We start from the raw sequence: 16,762 nt of genomic DNA, 5'->3' as shown, positions 1-16,762 counted from the left end.
TCTTCCTTAGTATCTGCACATTGAGAGAACTTAAAAAATAACAGAACCGGTGCCTATAGCATACATACATTACATTGTCTGTCAACCTAAGAAAACTAATCATCATCCAGCATACATACATGTCAACTAACATTCTAACTAAATCTCCTACTACATTTCCTGCCTCTTTAGTTTTAAGGGGCTAAACCTGCGGTTTTTACTAAGTGCGCCCTGAGATTTTCCTGTTTTCTTGCCCTTATCTGCTTGCTTCCCAAGAGTTCCAGTACTTGAATGGGAACCTATTTCCAGAAAGGCCACACTGTCTCTGTCTCTCAGACACTGTTGATCTGTAACGATAACCTCAGACACGAGGGGCCTTTCTGATAGGGAACAGTTTCAAAAGCCATTGATAGGTACAAGCCAGTCCCATACTCAAATGTCTTTCCAACCTTGGTTAGGTCCAGAGGTCAAGCCCTTTGATGTTCCCGTGAAGCTAATAGCCGTGCATTTGAGCATGCATTACACCAGAGGATATAACATACTCCATTCTGCACAACCCACAGCTCAGAGAACAGTTCTGACTACCTAAAGTTTACTATAAAGCTGAATTTTATTTCCAGTTTCTCCCTCAGTGGGTCACGTGGCACTCCTTGCAATCGGAAAATCCCTGGGGTTCAACTCTGCACGCCAAATCTCCTCTACTTCACAGATGTCAAGCAACAGTGAATTAGGGCCGGCCCTGCTTACACTCTAACTGGCATTATTCTTTCCACACCATTTTGTTTCCTTCCTTCATATTCAGGGGTCTGCAATTACTGGGAGTTGATAGGCACATTTGGAATTTTTAAGAAATGAGGTGTTTGTGACTTTATAAAAAAAAAAAGACAGCTGTGCAACCATGGCAAATCAAAAACTGCCTACTATGGGAAGATGGCCAGTCATAACGTTTAGGGTGCCTTTGGGTTTCCCACAGACAAAATCTGCATCTCAGAGACAAAGAGACGCAAGGGCTGATGACATTTGTTTATTTGCAACACTGAAGATGGACTAGCAGTTGGATCTGGGTCAACAGGGATGTGCCCTTTGGAACTTTTGGACTACAAAACCTATAATTCTCCATTCTGGAAGGTTCACTTGACAGGCATCTAATAGTGAGTCACCTGAAAGAAAAGAAGGCTTTGTAGCCTTGCTCTGACCTAGCTTCCTGTTCATAAAGGAAGTTCTCGGGCAACTTCCTTTCTGAACAGGAAGCTTGGGTGGAGCTAGTCCTAGCTAGATCTCAAAAGGCTTCAGGTTTAGGCCGTTCTCCCAGGCGAGCGACATTTAGGTATCTCTCTGTCAAGTGGAGAATTATGGGATTTGTAGTCCAAAAATGCCAAATGGCTCATCATGGGAGTAGGCCGACTCTGCAGTGTGTGGAGGTCCTCCTGCTCCGTTCGTTGAGTGAATGCTCTGACCTCTGCCCTAGCAGCAAGCACCACCACTGACCCCTGCCTCCTGACTTACCTCCGTATTGCCCCATCTGTGGGGAAGAGAGCGAGATGAAGGTGTCCACATTGTGATCAGGCATTGTGGAGAGAAGGGCACGACAGATAAGTCCTCCTGCGGGGGAAAAAGGCAAAGGGAGTCAATTCCTACCCTGTTCCTCCCTCAAGGAAAGTGACATCCTAAGCAGTGTTTGGGTTTCTGAAACTTTAGTCTAAAGTAGCTGTGCCCCTAAGTTAATTCTAACTTTTTGCAGGGTTTAAAATTCCCAGAAGTACTTTAGAAGTCCCTCCGACTGGATGGGATGCTCTGGGCTTGTGCAACTTGCCCAAGACCACGCTAATGGCAGGGCCCTCTTCTAGAAAGCATATGGGACATTCGAACTCCCAGCTCCTGGCCCTGCAGCCAGATGCTCCAACCTACTGAGTCCTGCATGAAGCTTTAATATGATTCTACAGTGGTGCCCCACATAGCGACGTTAATCCGTTCCAGGATTAACATCGCTATCCGGATTCTTTGCTATCCGGGCGGGGAAAACCCATAGTAACGCATTAAACTCCGTTTAATGCATTCCTATTAGGGAAAAACTCACCGGTAAGCGAAGAATCCTGGATCCGGCCGCCATTTTCGCTGCCTGGTAAGCAAGGGCAGGGCGCGAAAATGGTGCGGGCAGCCATTTTCTGCACCTGGCGGCCATTGTGGAACCGCCGATCAGATGTTTCCAAAATGGCCGCCGGGTGCAGAAATGATCGCAATGCGATGTTTAGCCTATCTAAACATCGCAATGCGATCGCATTAGCGACCCCAAAAAACGGGTCGCTATGCAGATTCGTCGTTAAACGGTGCGCTCATTAAGCGAGGCACCACTGTATCAACATATATCAATTTCCTACCTGCTTTGACACCCACCAGTAAGCAATCTGTTTGACATCTGCATGTCTTTCTGATAGGTTAGATCTTTATAGGTCTCTCTGACAGGTTAGATCCTTGGAGGGCTGCATCCTCGACATTTGTGTCCCTCTCCCCCCTTCTTTGTCTCCCACATACACTTTTAACAACAGACTCTTACAGCAGAAACATACTTTTCCTTCCCGACTCTGCAAAATTGGCTGTGATGTTCTGAAATCAACTGCATGACTGATATATATGTCAGTGAATATAAGTGTTTGGAAATGTTCCATTTTAAATAAATATTGGCTGCAACTCTGTTGATGTCGATATAACCTAAAGTTGAATCTGTGGAAATGTGCAGGGAACGTGCATTGCACAATCGGAGGATTCAGCTGATCATTCAGCCTTTGAGTTCCGCAGGCGTAACAAAAGAACTGGATTTCAGGCAACGCGTTCATTTTATATTTATTCTATTTAAAATATTTTTACCCTGCCTTTCTCCTTACGAAGGAGCCAAGGCAGCTAAAAACAGTAAGTATACAAATGCGAAAAAGAGTCAAATACCAAAAAACACACTCAAAACAACAAGGCACAACTACACATTAAAAAAAAACCCCACTCAAGCAGCCTGTTACTGAGGGAAAGCTCGCCTGAAGAGAAAGGTCAGTATTACTTTTTCCAAACTAATCTGTTAACTATTACTAACTTCTCAGCAACTGTGAACATTTTTCTTAAAACAACAGCCAAAAATCTTCCCAAACAATTTCACGCACATTAGCCATTACATTAAAAAGGTAATGTTATTAGTAGTTCTGGATGATTTCCAAGAGTTAACAAAAACCTACAAAAGGGTAATCACTCCTAAATTTGGAGAAACTAACGAACCCAGGTTCCTGGAAATACAATCCCTTCTCTAAGATCCTTCCCCCCCCAAAATTTGTCCCTTTAAACAAAATTAGAATTGATTCTCGCTGCCCTGGCATCACAGCACCTAAAATTTGCACTGGGAGGAAAGATCCCAGTTCACAGCTGGCCTGACCTCACTTGGCTGCGATTCAGAGGAGGTTGTGAACCAGGCCGGGTCTCAGGCTCCGAGCCAGCAAATTCGCTACTCAGACCTTGCCCGTGTGTGTGATAAACCTCTTAGGCTTTTAGCCTCAGGCCTCTCTGTCTGCCAAATGGAAAGTGGAAGGGCGGCTGAGAACAGAATGTAACGTCGGTCGTATTTTGGTTGGTCGTATTTTGTCATCCCAGAAAGCAGCCCATTATTATTACTAAGCACTCAGATACGGTTTACCCTTCTCCCTTCTTCTGGGGGGGGGGGCATCCTGGGACAGTGCAGCTGGCCCAAGACTACACAGGCTGGCTCTCCCCTTGGAGGCATAGTGGGGGGAATCAAACTCCCAACCTCTGGCTCTGGAGCCAGATACTTAACACACTGAGCTATCCAGCTAGCTTCCAATGCTGATAGAGGATCATGCACGTTTAATTGATCCTGAGTTTCATGTTGTTTTAAAACCAAGATCTTGGGTTTACTTTGGTTTTTTTTTTTTTTAAACAAACATTGTTGGATGCCTTGAGTGCCACACTTGGTGGAAAGGATAGAAGTTCAAGAAAGAAAGAAATCTGTCTTTTATCACCAGAACTCTGGACATCAGGTCTACCTACAGAGAAGTGAGAGAGATGTAAAGGTAGTCCGCACATTTCTCTGAGGGCAAGTCTACCTCTCTTGGTTGTCATGGTGTAGTCATAGCTTTGGAAATGCAGGTGCTCCTCGTGACAGCTGCAGTAGCCCAGGCCTCATCCCGTAAAAGTCAAAAAAGACAAGTGATTGAGTGGGTATAAGTCTGGGTAGGAGTTTTAGCAGCTTTCTCTCTACCAGAAGCAGGTATCCTGGCAAGCGAATGGCTCTTCACTGCCCATTCAAGACCACACCACCCTTAGCCAGACTGCATTACAACATGGACAGCTCAGTTCCTGGGGAAATCCATTTCTCATCTGGCGGCTCCCTCCTACTGCCCATAGCTGATATGGGTCTTCTCCCTACTTAATCTCCTTCATACTGGCCGGGCAGTCTGAGCCAAACCCCAGCGATATCTTTTGTTGTTTAGTCCTTAAGTCGTCTCCGACTTTTCGGGACCCCATGGAGCAGAGCACGCCAGGCCCTCCTGTCTTCCACTGCCTCCCGGAGTTATGTCAAATTCATGTTGGTTGCTTCAATGACACTGTTCAACCATCTCATCCTCTGTAGTCCCCTTCTCCTCTTGCCCTCACACTTTCCCAACATCAGGGTCTTTTCCAGGGAGTCTTCTCTTCTCAGGAGATGGCCAAAGTATTGGAGCCTCAGCTTCAGGATCTGTCTTTAAGTGAGCACTCAGGGTTGATTTACTTCAGAATGGATAAGTTTGCTCTCCTTGCAGTCCAAGGGACTCTCAAGAGCCTTCTCCAGCACCACAATTCAAAGCATCAAAACCGATATCTAGCCACCTTTTAAAAATATCCCACAATGTTCCTGCCCTAACATTACTTTGGCAGCAATGTTTGTGGGAAATTAAAAGGGTGGCTTCCTTTAGCTGAGGTGATATCCCTGAAAACCGGGGCTGGCCTCCCCAATCCACACACCATCCCCAAGTAAAAATGCCTCTACCTTGCGAGTAGCAAAGCAGGTGGACTCCGTCGACAGCATTCTGCATGATGGGGTACATGGCTCGCCTGAAGCCTTCCACTTGCATCCAGAGGGGTTTCAGGCTCTCTGTGCGATCAAACAGATCAACAACGGTGACGTTGGTTCCCGGATGGGTCTGTAGGAGAGAGATGAGAAGTGTGTGAGAGAAAAACGGAGAGTAGGGAGCTTTCCTGCCTTGCATACAATAGGACCCCCTTATCCGCGGGCTCAGTATCCACTAGTTCATTTACCCATGGGCTGCAAATACAGTGGTGCCTCGCTAGATGATGATAATCCATTCCACTGAAATTGCTGTTTAGCGAAATCATTGTCTAGCGAAAAGCATTTCCCCATTGGAATGCATTGAAACCTGTTTAATGCGTTCCAATGGGGAAGAATCGTTGTTGTCTAGCGAAGATGGGCCATAGGAAAGCCGCTTGGCGAACCGCCAATCAGCTGTTTAAATCGCTGTCTTGCGAAGCTTAGGTCCCGAAAACACCTGTTTGCGAGCGCGGAGGGAGCTGTCAAAATCGTCGTCTAGCGAAAATCAGTTTGCGAAGCAGGGACCAAACATTATCCAGCGAAATTCCCCCATAGGAATCACTGTTTTGTGAATCGCTATAGCGATCACAAAAAGCCACTGTCTAGCGAAAAAACTGTCATGCGGGATAACTGTCTAGCGAGGCACCACTGTATTAAAAGACACATCCTAGAAATATATATTTCAAAATATGAAGTTACCAGAAATAGCCAATAGAGAGTGCCAGAGACCATGCTATGTATAGCATTTGGTATTAAAATAGCATTCCCATAACCCATTTTTTTACCATCTATGGGGGGAGAGACTTGGAACCGATCTCCCATGGATACAGGGGTCCTACTACGCAGGTAAAACATTCACAGAAAGAGTTGGCAGTACCGTCCCACCTGAAATATCTGAGTTCAATGTACTGGACTCATGGATCCTGGATGATAAGAGTTCTAGGTCAAAATGCTGAGATAGGTCTTGAATTGTCTAACCTCCATTCAGAATGTTAGACTGGGATTGGAATGAACGTGGGTTCAAACCAAGCTAGGAGGAGGAAGACGTTTAACAGTTCCCAATTCATCTCTTTTGCTTTTTTTTTTAAGTGTGCCTGAGTGGGGCAGTCCTTATTAAGAACTATTTCACTCATTCATTTTATTATTCAACTTAAATACCACCCAATACTGTGATGCACCCTCTCTAGATGGTCATCTCTTCACTGGGAAGCTGCAGAAGGAAGGCTGGGTCTCCTGGCCAGTATGCCTAGCTGGGCAAGTGAGACATCATCAAGCAACGGCCGCTATTCGATTCTGCTTTCAAAGCTAGCATTGCACTTTTTTTTAAGGACTAGAAACTTGAGGGTTTTTTGAAAACCAAGGCAGATTTTCTCAGGAAGCTGGTTTCTGCACCTCAGTGCCACATTCTGCATTTGTACCCCACATCAGTGCTTGGACTCATTAGAGTTCTGGGTATCACCATGCAAAGGGGAAACAGTCTGATTATGTGAAGTTACAAGCATATCCTGCCTAGCCTGCAATGAGCTGAAAAGCTGTGTGGATGGGCTCTGCTTTTCTTGACATCGTTCCTACTGCAACCCTGTGAAGGCAGGAAATTCAGGCCGACAGAACATGGCTGCTCATCCCAAGTCACGCAGGAAATCTCATGGCTGAATGGGGATTACAAACACGCCTAGTCCAACACTCTAACCACTACACTATACTGTTTTGTTTTCTTCCAGCTTTTCAAATATTCTTTCTATAAAAAGGAAGGAGATGCAAAATGTCTAGATCTCCATTCCTCCTCCTCCTTCACGATCTGGAAACATACAACTTTCCAGTTTCCCCCCCAGTGAACCTCCGAGCAAATCTCAGCCCATTTATCACGCCACATGGAGAAAAACTGCACCTGCAACCTGTCAATGCTATGAGTCACACACAGAGCCTGGAGGAATCAACGCCCGATCTGACCCAGGCTTAAACAGGGAGAGTTTTTTCTCATACTTCACACATCTAAAATGAAGATGGAGAAGAGCAGAAACAAGAGTGTGCAGGGAAGGAGGGAGAGCAGATCAACATGAACATGACGGCCAGCCCTAACATTAGACAGAGTGGGGCAATTACCACAAGCAGCAGATGTTTCACTGGCCATTCACTTCTCTCTTGGGAGTCAGAGCGATGTGCACTGCGCTATTTGTCCTGCACCCCCTAAGCCAGTGAAGTAAAAGGTGCTCCTCCCTTGTCCATGTTGAAGTAACATGGAACTGCCCACCCAACCTGGATTCTCTATCTGCCTGATGGAGGGTGGGCTTCATCACGCCCTTTCACTCGGGCAAACCAATGTCTTGCACTGACCTCAAACAGAGCCAGCGGGTGATACTACAACAGACAGAGGACCAAAGTAGGTTCAAATCCCAAACCTGCCATCAGGCAACCTTGGGCTAGTCGTTCACTGGATCTCATTTATTTATTTATTTATTTATTTATTTATTTATTTATTTATTTATTTATTTATTTATTTATTTATTTATTTATTTATTTATTTATTTATTTATTTATTTATTTATTCATTCATTTATTCATTCATTCATTCATTCATTCATTCATTCATTCATTCATTCATTCATTCACAGTGGTGCCTCGCACAGTTACCCCACATGACAGTTTTTTTGCTAGACATTGACTTTTTGCGATCGCTATAGCGATCTGCAAAACAGTGATTCCTATGGGGGAATTTTGCTGGACAATGTTTGGTCCCTGCTTCACAAACTGATTTTCACTAGATGATGATTTTGACAGCTCCCTCCACGCTCGCAAAACAGGTGTTTTTGGGACCTAAGCTTTGCAAGACAGCGATTTTAACAGCTGATCGGTGGTTCGCAAAGTGGCTTTCCTATGGCCAATTTTCGCTAGACAATGACGATTCTTCCCCATTGGAACACATTAAACAGGTTTCAATGCATTCCAATGGGAAATGCTTATCGCTAGACAATGATTTCACTAAATAGTGATTTCAATTGAACAGATTATCATTGTCTAGCGAGACACCACTGTTATTTTAGACCTCGCCCATCTAGACTGAAGTCTACTCTGGGCGGCTTATTCCATTAAGGAAGGAAAAATGACCACAGGGACTGCCCCAAGAGTCTTGTGGAACGCGGGAAATGAAAGCATAAATTAACAAATAAATAAAAACAGGATGGGTGACAGAGGCTGAGCAGGGCAACAGCTGGAACTTGATTCCCTCCCTTGCACTTCTAAAAATTTCACAAGACTTTTTCTAATAATGACATAAAAGCTTTACAGGCCTTACAACAGCTAACCGGGGGGAAAAGGCAGCTACAGACAGGATAAGGTGCAATGCTGTGTTTCAGGTTGGCCCTGTTGCCAAGGGTTTGTTTCTGCTCTTAAAAAAGCAAACCCAATAAAGTGCTATACTTCTTTCTCCACTTTCTGCTTTAGAGTTTATTAGCAGCTTGTCTGATGTTCCAGCGCACTTCAGAGTTTATTTCTGGGGCCTGCATGATGCAGTGTCATTATTCCTAGAATAGAACACTCCCTTGTAAATGAATCCAATCCTTGGTCCACCTGGCCCAATTTCAGTGGCACAACAGCGATGATGTCAAAAATCAGGTACCTCTGGTTTAAAATAAGGTGAATGTGGAGTGTGTGTTTTGCTTGGGAGCTCAAGTTGAGTTCCTGGAAACCTCTGAAAAATGCAAATCACCTTCAAAACAAGGTGCATGCTTCTGATGCGTCTTATTTTAAAAAGGGAAAGATTCGTGGCTTTGCCACTGATACCCTTCCAATGAAAGAGTTGAGAAAGATGCCAGTCTTCTCCCAACGCTAGACTAGTATGGTCTACATCAGCCATTTCCAGCCTGGTGCCATCCAGATGTGTTTGGCTATATGTCCCACTCAGCCATGTTGTTTTCTTGTTCACTATCCAGCTAAACAACGTGGTCCCTGGAAATCTTACGGACCTTCCTCAATGGGCTCTATTTAGCCTCTGACGCTTCGCTTCACATTCCCTGGATGTTATCACAGAACAAATAGCAGAGCAGGGCCTCCTCCGGAACGGTACCTACTTTGTCCCTTGCTCAACTGAAAATTCTTAATTGCCTCATTCTTCCATGCAAGAATGAGAAATGTAGCATAATTTCTAGTGCACAAGTCAAGTCCCCTTTATTACGGTTAAAAACCAATATCCAAATGTGCCTTTTTGAATGGAATTTTATCCTGTAAAAGCCCTGGGCGTGTTGTGTATACCTTGCTTCTTACTCATGAGTCAACCAGTTCTTCTGGGTTTGTTGTGTGCTTATCTAGCTTCATACCAAGATGCAACCCCCCCCCACAAAAACCTCAATGAGAGAAAAGTGCTTGTTGTCTCATTTCCATATTGGAGACTAGAACTACCCCCAGCAATTATGAGAAACTCAATGGGCTGATGTAGACATGTTTATGTAGCTTGAGATTTAATGCATCTTTAAGAGAGTTAATGGCAGTGCATCCCCATTTTATAATCATTTTTCTATTCGTTTGTCCTGTTTTATGGCTTTCCCTCTCAAGTGTTCTTGATTTGTATTCTCAAGGGCTTTCAAGGCCGGGATCTGTGGTTGTCATGGGTTTTTCGGGCTGTTTGGCCATGATATGAAGGTTTTTCTTCCTAACTTTTCGCCAGTCTGTGGCCGGCATCTTCAGAGGACAGGAGTTAGAACTCTGTGCGTGCTCTGTTGCAGTTTGCACAACCTTCAGAACACGGCCAAAGAGCCTGAAAAACCCACAACAAACATCATGTTCTTGATTTGCTATATAAACGTTGTTCTTCTCTGCTTTAGGTATTGAGGTTTTACATCCTTCAATATAATGCATGATGTTCTGCTCCTTTATTTAAAAAAAAAAAAAACAAGATAGTGTTATCTACTCAGGTTTTTTAAAACCATATAACCTCAGCCTGTATTCACACCCTGCCACGAATTCCTCACCATCTTCCTTACTGTGACTTCTAGATGCCACGGAAACTAATTGAACAGAGCAGCACGTAGACTCACCTCATTGATGAATTCAAGCAGAAGCTGGAAGTCGGAAGGGCTGTCGAACAAGCCATGGATGACAATAACTGGCTTGTAAGAGGCCGTGAGGGTGAGGAGGAGGAAGATGACCAGCACGCAGAACGGAGCCAGCACCCCGATGTAACCTTGCCGCCGCTGCATGGCCCCACCGGCTGTGGAAAAGAGAAGGAAGTCAACATTATTTTCTAATATGTTCTCCTTCTGCAGCTGTCCATGCCAAGTTCCCCCTCTTTTGTTATTGGACAAGCTCATCCCAGAGCTTCTAACATTACTATTTAAAACATTAAAGAACTTTGCATGATTCTCATTATTTTCAGTCCACCAGTTGTTACATCGTTGTTACAGTTACTTGTACCTCTGAGGGTTTCCTCTTCCCAGCACATCAAAAAACAAAACAAAAACAAAACAAAAAAACCTGCAGATAAATACTATCCAGTGCCATCTAGTGGCCAATTCTGATTCTACACCTTGAAAATGCCAAAAGCAGTGGCCAAAATTCTACTGGCTATTTACACCAGTGGCACAAATCTAGTCATTACTTGTATATCTCATTCTACACCAAGTCATGGGAATCCACTGGTGTGGTTTACACCACTGAATTTAACAATCAATTCGATTCCGCCCAACACAAAAGCCATGACTCTGCCACTTCGAACTGATAGGTGAATAGCACAAAATTTTAAAAATTTCTGTCAGCATACCCTGTTTCCCGAAAATAAGACCTAAAAGTGAAAAATTAATATAAGACGACCCTGTCTTATTTTGGGGGTAATGCGGTACATCTAAGAATTAACTTGAAAACATAAAACCTTGTGTCAGTAAGTAAATTTGTTCCTGGCCATTGCATTCCTTTTGAAATGTAACTTCTTCATTGCCCACAAAAGTAATCAGTTATAACTAATTATGTTACTTGTAATTCATTACTTCCAAGCTTTGTCTCAACCTGCATATTTCTACTCTCTGCCCACCATGGCTGAGCAATTATTGTAGTCGTAGTCGTAGTCGTAGTCGTATTTTGTGGTCACTGACCAAACAAAATACATTTAAAATTTCAAGAATAATTTAAAACAATTTAAAATTAAGTAGATTCAGCTGCAAAACATTAAATATTATAAAGCACAGGCAAGAATTTCCTTTCATGTTCTCTGTGCAGAAAAAAAGAAACTTGGCCACAAGTTCTGTAAGGGGCTTATTTGTGTCTGCTAGAAAGTATCTTGTCTATTGGTCCAAGGAAATCTCTCATTACTGGGCTAAAGAGTCTGGCACGGTCATCTCCGTAGAAACTGCATATGAAAACAACATGCTCCAATGTTTCAATTTCTTTATCGAAACAGCGGCATAGTCGATTTTCATATGGTACACCATGATAGTGTCCCTCTAAAACTGCAGATGGAAGGCAGTTAAATCTAGCTCTTGATAAAAAGGCCTGCCGGTATTTTGGGATGGTCAAGTTTTCCTAGTAGTTAGCTTTTTGGTGGAATTCGTAATTTCAACCAAAGTTGAGCAGATTTTGCAGGCACTGTTATATGGAATATTGAAAATCCTTGATCTGCTTTTCTAGGGTAGACTTGACTGTCTTCTTGACTTCATAAGCGTGTACAAAATTCATGGATAAACCTAAGAGGTACAGTTTAGTGGGAAAGATTTTTAGCCAAGAACTAGTGTACAGTGGTGCCTCGCATAACGAGCGCACCGTTTAACGACGAATCCGCATAGCGATCTATTTTTTTAGATTGCTAATGCGATCGCATTGCGATGTTTTAATGGGCAAAACATCGCATTGTGATGATCGGTAAACGTTTCGCTTACCGATCTTCGCATTATGATGTTTCTAAAACAGCTGATCGGCGGTTCTAAAATGGCCACCAGGTGCCCAAAATGCCCGCCGCAACCATTTTAGCGCGGTTTCCTTGCTTACCGAGGGTGCGAAAATGGAAGCACTATGGAGGATCTTCGCTGAACGGTGAGTTTGGGCCCCATAGGAACGCATTAAATGAAGTTTAATGCGTTCCTATGGGTTTTTCCGTTCCGTTTAGCGATGTTTCCACATAGCAATGATTAATCCAGAACGGATTAACGTCACTATGCGGGGCACCACTGTAGATGTCTTTTTGGAGAAGATGTAAATATCCTACCAAAGTGTCTGAGACAATCAAAGTGTCACTTTGATCCTGTATCTAAAGGCATGCAGCCAGGCAGCACATTCCATTGAAGAGATACCAGGTATTTTTATGCTCTGCCCACCATGACTAATCAACTGGGTTCCCAGAGATTAAGCCAGCAGCTCCACAATTCTAGTACTGTCCAGCACTAATCAGGCAGTATACAAATATATGAAATTCTTCCAATTTCCTGTCTTCTAACCCTTTTTGATGACACCACTATAAGAAGTTCTTGGTTGACACTGTGCTTCAGACAGGGCTCAGGGTCCATCACCTCAGGCTTCTTTATAACCTTTTTGAAAGAAGATGATGACCCAAAAAGCAAAGAGAGAATTGAGACAGAAATCTCGTAAAGCCAACTAATCCTGCTTATGGTCCGAGACAAGATTTTTAAAACATAATAAGCTTGCTTCCTGTTAGAATTATATTCTTCACCAAAGTATTATCTTGACAGCATTTTGAACTTTGCCTGTTGCAAAATGCCCAGGGTTTGAATAAATTCACAGATAAACTTCTCAGTTTATCTGTGAAGATTCTCAGTCATCCGGGTGAGGTTATCTGGAAGTTGAGTCATGGCAACTGGACTTCTTTCTTAGTAGATTGAAACGTTCAACCTAAGCTATCCAAGTAGCTTCTCCAGTCTGAGGAGAGCTACAAACCTCAGTCTGAGGAGAAGTATGAAGACACAAACACACTAAGGCAGAGACTCATCCACCCAAAAGGTAAAAGCCCTTGACATTTAGTCCAGTCGTGTCCGACTCTAGGGGGCGGTGCTCATCCCCGTCTCCAAGCCGTAGAGCCAGCATTTCTCCGTAGACATTTTCCGTGGTCATGTAGCCAGTGTGAATAGACACGGAACGCCGTTACCTTCCCACCGTGGTGGTACTTATTTATCTACTCACATTTACATGCTTTCAAACTGCTAGGTTGGCAGGAGCTGGGACAAGCGGCAGAAGCTCACTCCGTCGTGTGGATTCGATCTTACAACTGCTGATCTTCTGACCCTGCAGCACAGAGGCTTCTGCGGTATAACCCGCAGCGCCACCACGTCCCACCCAAAAGACCGGATACCAAAACACAATAGGGGCAATGAGAATGGGTGGAGGAGGACTGCAGAGGTGGGATTTTAACTCATCCCCCATCCTTTGTCCATCGGAGGGGCCTATTCAGACAAGGGGAAAGTGAAACCAATGTGGAAGATGTATCAGTGGTCTCCCACCAACTCTCCTCAGACTGAAGAAGCTCCTTGGATGAGCACTGAAACATTTCAACATAATGTAGTAACGAAGAAGTCCAGTTGCAATGACTCATCTTCCAGATAACTTCTCAGTTGGTTTTCACAATGTTCTCACTCAAGTAATAGTACTTCTATGCTTGTAGGGTACTTCTAATACACTTGGAGTGCACTTCCAAAGACTCTCCAAGAAGCCACGTGTAATTACATGAACTTAAAGAATAAAGAGAAGAAACCTATCCATTTTGAAATAAATCAACCTTGAGTGCTCACTGGAAGGACAGCTCCTGAAGCTGAGGCCCCAGTACTTTGGCCATCTGATGAGAAGAGAAGACTCCCTGGAAAAGACCCTGATGTTGGGAAAGTGTGAAAGCAAGAGGAGAAGGGGACAACAGAGGATGAGATGGTTGGACAGTGTCATCGAAGCGACGAAACAACAACAAAAAGAATAACATATCGATATGTATACTTGATGTTGGCTGGACAGCTCAGTGGTTTAGGGATCTGGCTTCAGAGTCAGAGGTTGGGACTTCAATTCCCCACTGGGTCTCCTGGGAGAAGAGCCATCCTGTGTGGCCTTGGGCAAGCTGCACAGCCCTAGGGCAACCCCAGAAGAAGGGAAGGGGAAACCACTTCTGAGTACTGTCTACCTAGAAAACCCTAGGAAGGTTCTCCATAAGTCAGAGTTGAGTTGAGAGCACACAATTACAGTATTATTATTCATATTGCTTATTTTAAATTATTATATTAAAGACTTCCTTTCCCCCATCCCTAAATGGGACACAAGGCAGCAAACAACAACAGCTATTAAAACATGTCAAAGTCAAAGGCATGGAATGCAATTAAAACCATTTGATCCAGGGAAAATACTAGTCCCACCCAGCAACACAACAGCCTCCCAGAGTTAAATAGTGATTCCGTCCCTTCCCATGCAGCTCCTCAAATGCTTTAAAAATGCTCCAGAGAAGTGGAGATCTTGCTCCTGAAATTACAGAAAGAATTAATAAGCTATCTTGAAAGCAATTTGCACCACCAAACTTTACTGTCCTTTGGCCCCAAATCAACTTGGCTTATGTTCACCATTCAAACAGAAGAACCGAGGCTTTGAAGAGAGAGTGACTTTCCAACAACCATCCAGTTTCTGGAGGGACAAATAAAATCTGAACTCTAACCCATGCAACTTTGTCGCTCACAGCTGTGCTGGGAAGAGCTCCATCTAGCCCATTCTACTATCCTCGAGTAGGGCATTTCACAAAAAGACAAGAGTTTTGGCAACCGGAAGCTAAGTGGATACTGATCGATCGATCCATCCATCCATCCATCCACCCATCCATGTATGTTTATTTTATACCAAACCATCCAGTGGCCTTGCCACTACTATGGGCGGTTTCTAACAATAAAATAAACATAAAGAAAATAGCCAAATCCCGCCCAATCCAAAAATATAAAGAAATATAATATAAAAGGACAACTGATCTAAAAATCAAGATGGCTGCAAGATCAAATCAAGATCAACGGGCAAGATAAAGGTTACAGAGTATAATCCTCAAAATAAGATTTAGTGAGCAGGAATTATGAGGGGAGGGTATCCTGAAATTCTTCCCTGAAAAAACAACATATGTGCTTTCTGAATCTTAGGAACGAAAGGGACTGGTGCAGATCCACAGGTAGAGCATTCCCATCAAGAGGTGATCACCACAGAGAAGGCCCGACTCCTCGCTGTAGACTCCCTGGACTCCCTCAGGGTGGCCACCCACAGCATCAACACGGCACCAGGTGTGAATGGGGCACAAGGATTCTCAGACTGTCACCTAATCAAGCCGCCCCACTCCACAAACGAGGCACTCATTAGGCTTCTGTGTTCTAGTTAAAAAGTATCAACAGTGGATAGCTTATTCTTCACATTTACCAATCTCAAATCCAAAAGCTAGTTAGCTTGTATCTGGACCAGCTTCAGTTTGTTGCTGGTACGTGAAAGCTTTTCATGTTTCACAGAACTCGGCAAAGGCAGACAGGAGAGCTGCAAACTTAAGAGAGGTGGGTGTGCCAGTATCTGTAACTGAAGACATTTGCACCAAAAATAAGGAGTGATTTTACAAAGCTGAAAGCACAAGCCTTGTCAATAACAAGCTATTTCAGAAACTAGGTTATAGGGCTCTGGAAACATTTGTATTCTATCTTTTTAAACTGAAATAAAATCTTGAGTTTTACAAGTAGGGCATTAGAGACAGATGTAATAGTCTAAAAATACATTCTTGGCCTAGATTACCAACTCCCAGTTCCATTTTTTGACAGAAACTGGAGATGGGCACAAACTGCCAGTTTGTTTAACAACCAAACAAGTGTTTGGTACTTCAGAGACCCAACTCCTCAGGCAGCCGCCCACTCAGAGGCAATACCTGAAAGAGGCAAGGAAGTGAAGTCAATGTGTTCTTCTCTTTAGCATAAAGTGGCCTTCCACTTCCACCTTGTGGGGCTGCCCTTGAGACTGCTGCGGAGACTGCTACAAGTCCAGACTGCGGTGGCCAGACTTCTGAGTGGGGTTAGAAAATACCAACCTATCTCCCTCACCCTGGCCTCCTAAGACTGGCTACCTGTTCGCTTCCCTACCAGTTTCAAGGTGATGGTACTAACCTATAAGGCATTAAAAGGTTTGGGACCTCGATATCTGGCCGAGTGCCTCCTTCCAGTTAGGTCTGCCCGGCCTGTAAGATCGTCCCAGGCAGAGCGGCTGAGAGTTCTGACCCCGAGAGGGGCCCGAAAAACAACCACTAGAAATCGGGCCTTCTCGGCGGTAGCGCCACAACTATGGAACGCTCTTCCGCCCGAAGTCCAAATGGCCCCTTCACGGGGCACGTTCAAAAAGCTACTAAAAACCAGGCTATTTAGACAGGCCTTCCATGAACAAACAACACCCTGATACAACAGTGCCCGATAATATAACATCTATTGTACTGCCATGCAATTTTTATATTTTTCTATGCTTTTAATTGTAATTATTTCATTGTAATTTTATCCTCGCTACACTTAATGACTTTTGATTTTTGCCCCTATGTATTGGTTGTTGTTGTTGTTGTTTAGTCGTTTAGTCGTGTCCGACTCTTCGTGACCCCATGGACCAGAGCACGCCAGGCCCGCCTATCTTCCACTGCCTCCCGGAGGTCTGTCACTTTCATGTTGGTTGCTTCGCAGACACTGTCCAGCCATCTCATCCTCGGTCGTCCCCTTCTCCTTTTGCCGTCACACTTTCCTA

The 16,762-nt window shown here is 44.0% G+C and overlaps 1 protein-coding gene across 2 annotated transcripts in view; it reads right to left on the bottom strand.

Annotated features, from left to right (window-relative positions):
* PPT2 (palmitoyl-protein thioesterase 2) overlaps positions 1–16,762 on the bottom strand; it is a 55,508-nt gene that overhangs the window by 17,172 nt on the left and 21,574 nt on the right. For both annotated transcript variants that reach the window (XM_072988832.2, XM_072988833.2), the window contains exons 2-4: positions 10,093–10,265; positions 5,003–5,156; positions 1,486–1,581 (exon numbers count right to left, since the gene is read on the bottom strand). In XM_072988832.2, coding sequence (XP_072844933.1) covers positions 1,486–1,581; positions 5,003–5,156; positions 10,093–10,254 — 412 coding nt within the window. In that variant the 5' untranslated portion in view covers positions 10,255–10,265. The remainder of the gene's footprint in view (positions 1–1,485; positions 1,582–5,002; positions 5,157–10,092; positions 10,266–16,762) is intronic.

This window comes from Pogona vitticeps, chromosome 2 (genome assembly GCF_051106095.1).
Source record: "Pogona vitticeps strain Pit_001003342236 chromosome 2, PviZW2.1, whole genome shotgun sequence".
Taxonomy (NCBI): Eukaryota; Metazoa; Chordata; class Lepidosauria; order Squamata; family Agamidae; genus Pogona; species Pogona vitticeps.
The sequence above is the reverse complement of the archived record's forward strand: the minus strand, read 5'-3'. Positions and strand labels throughout refer to the sequence as shown.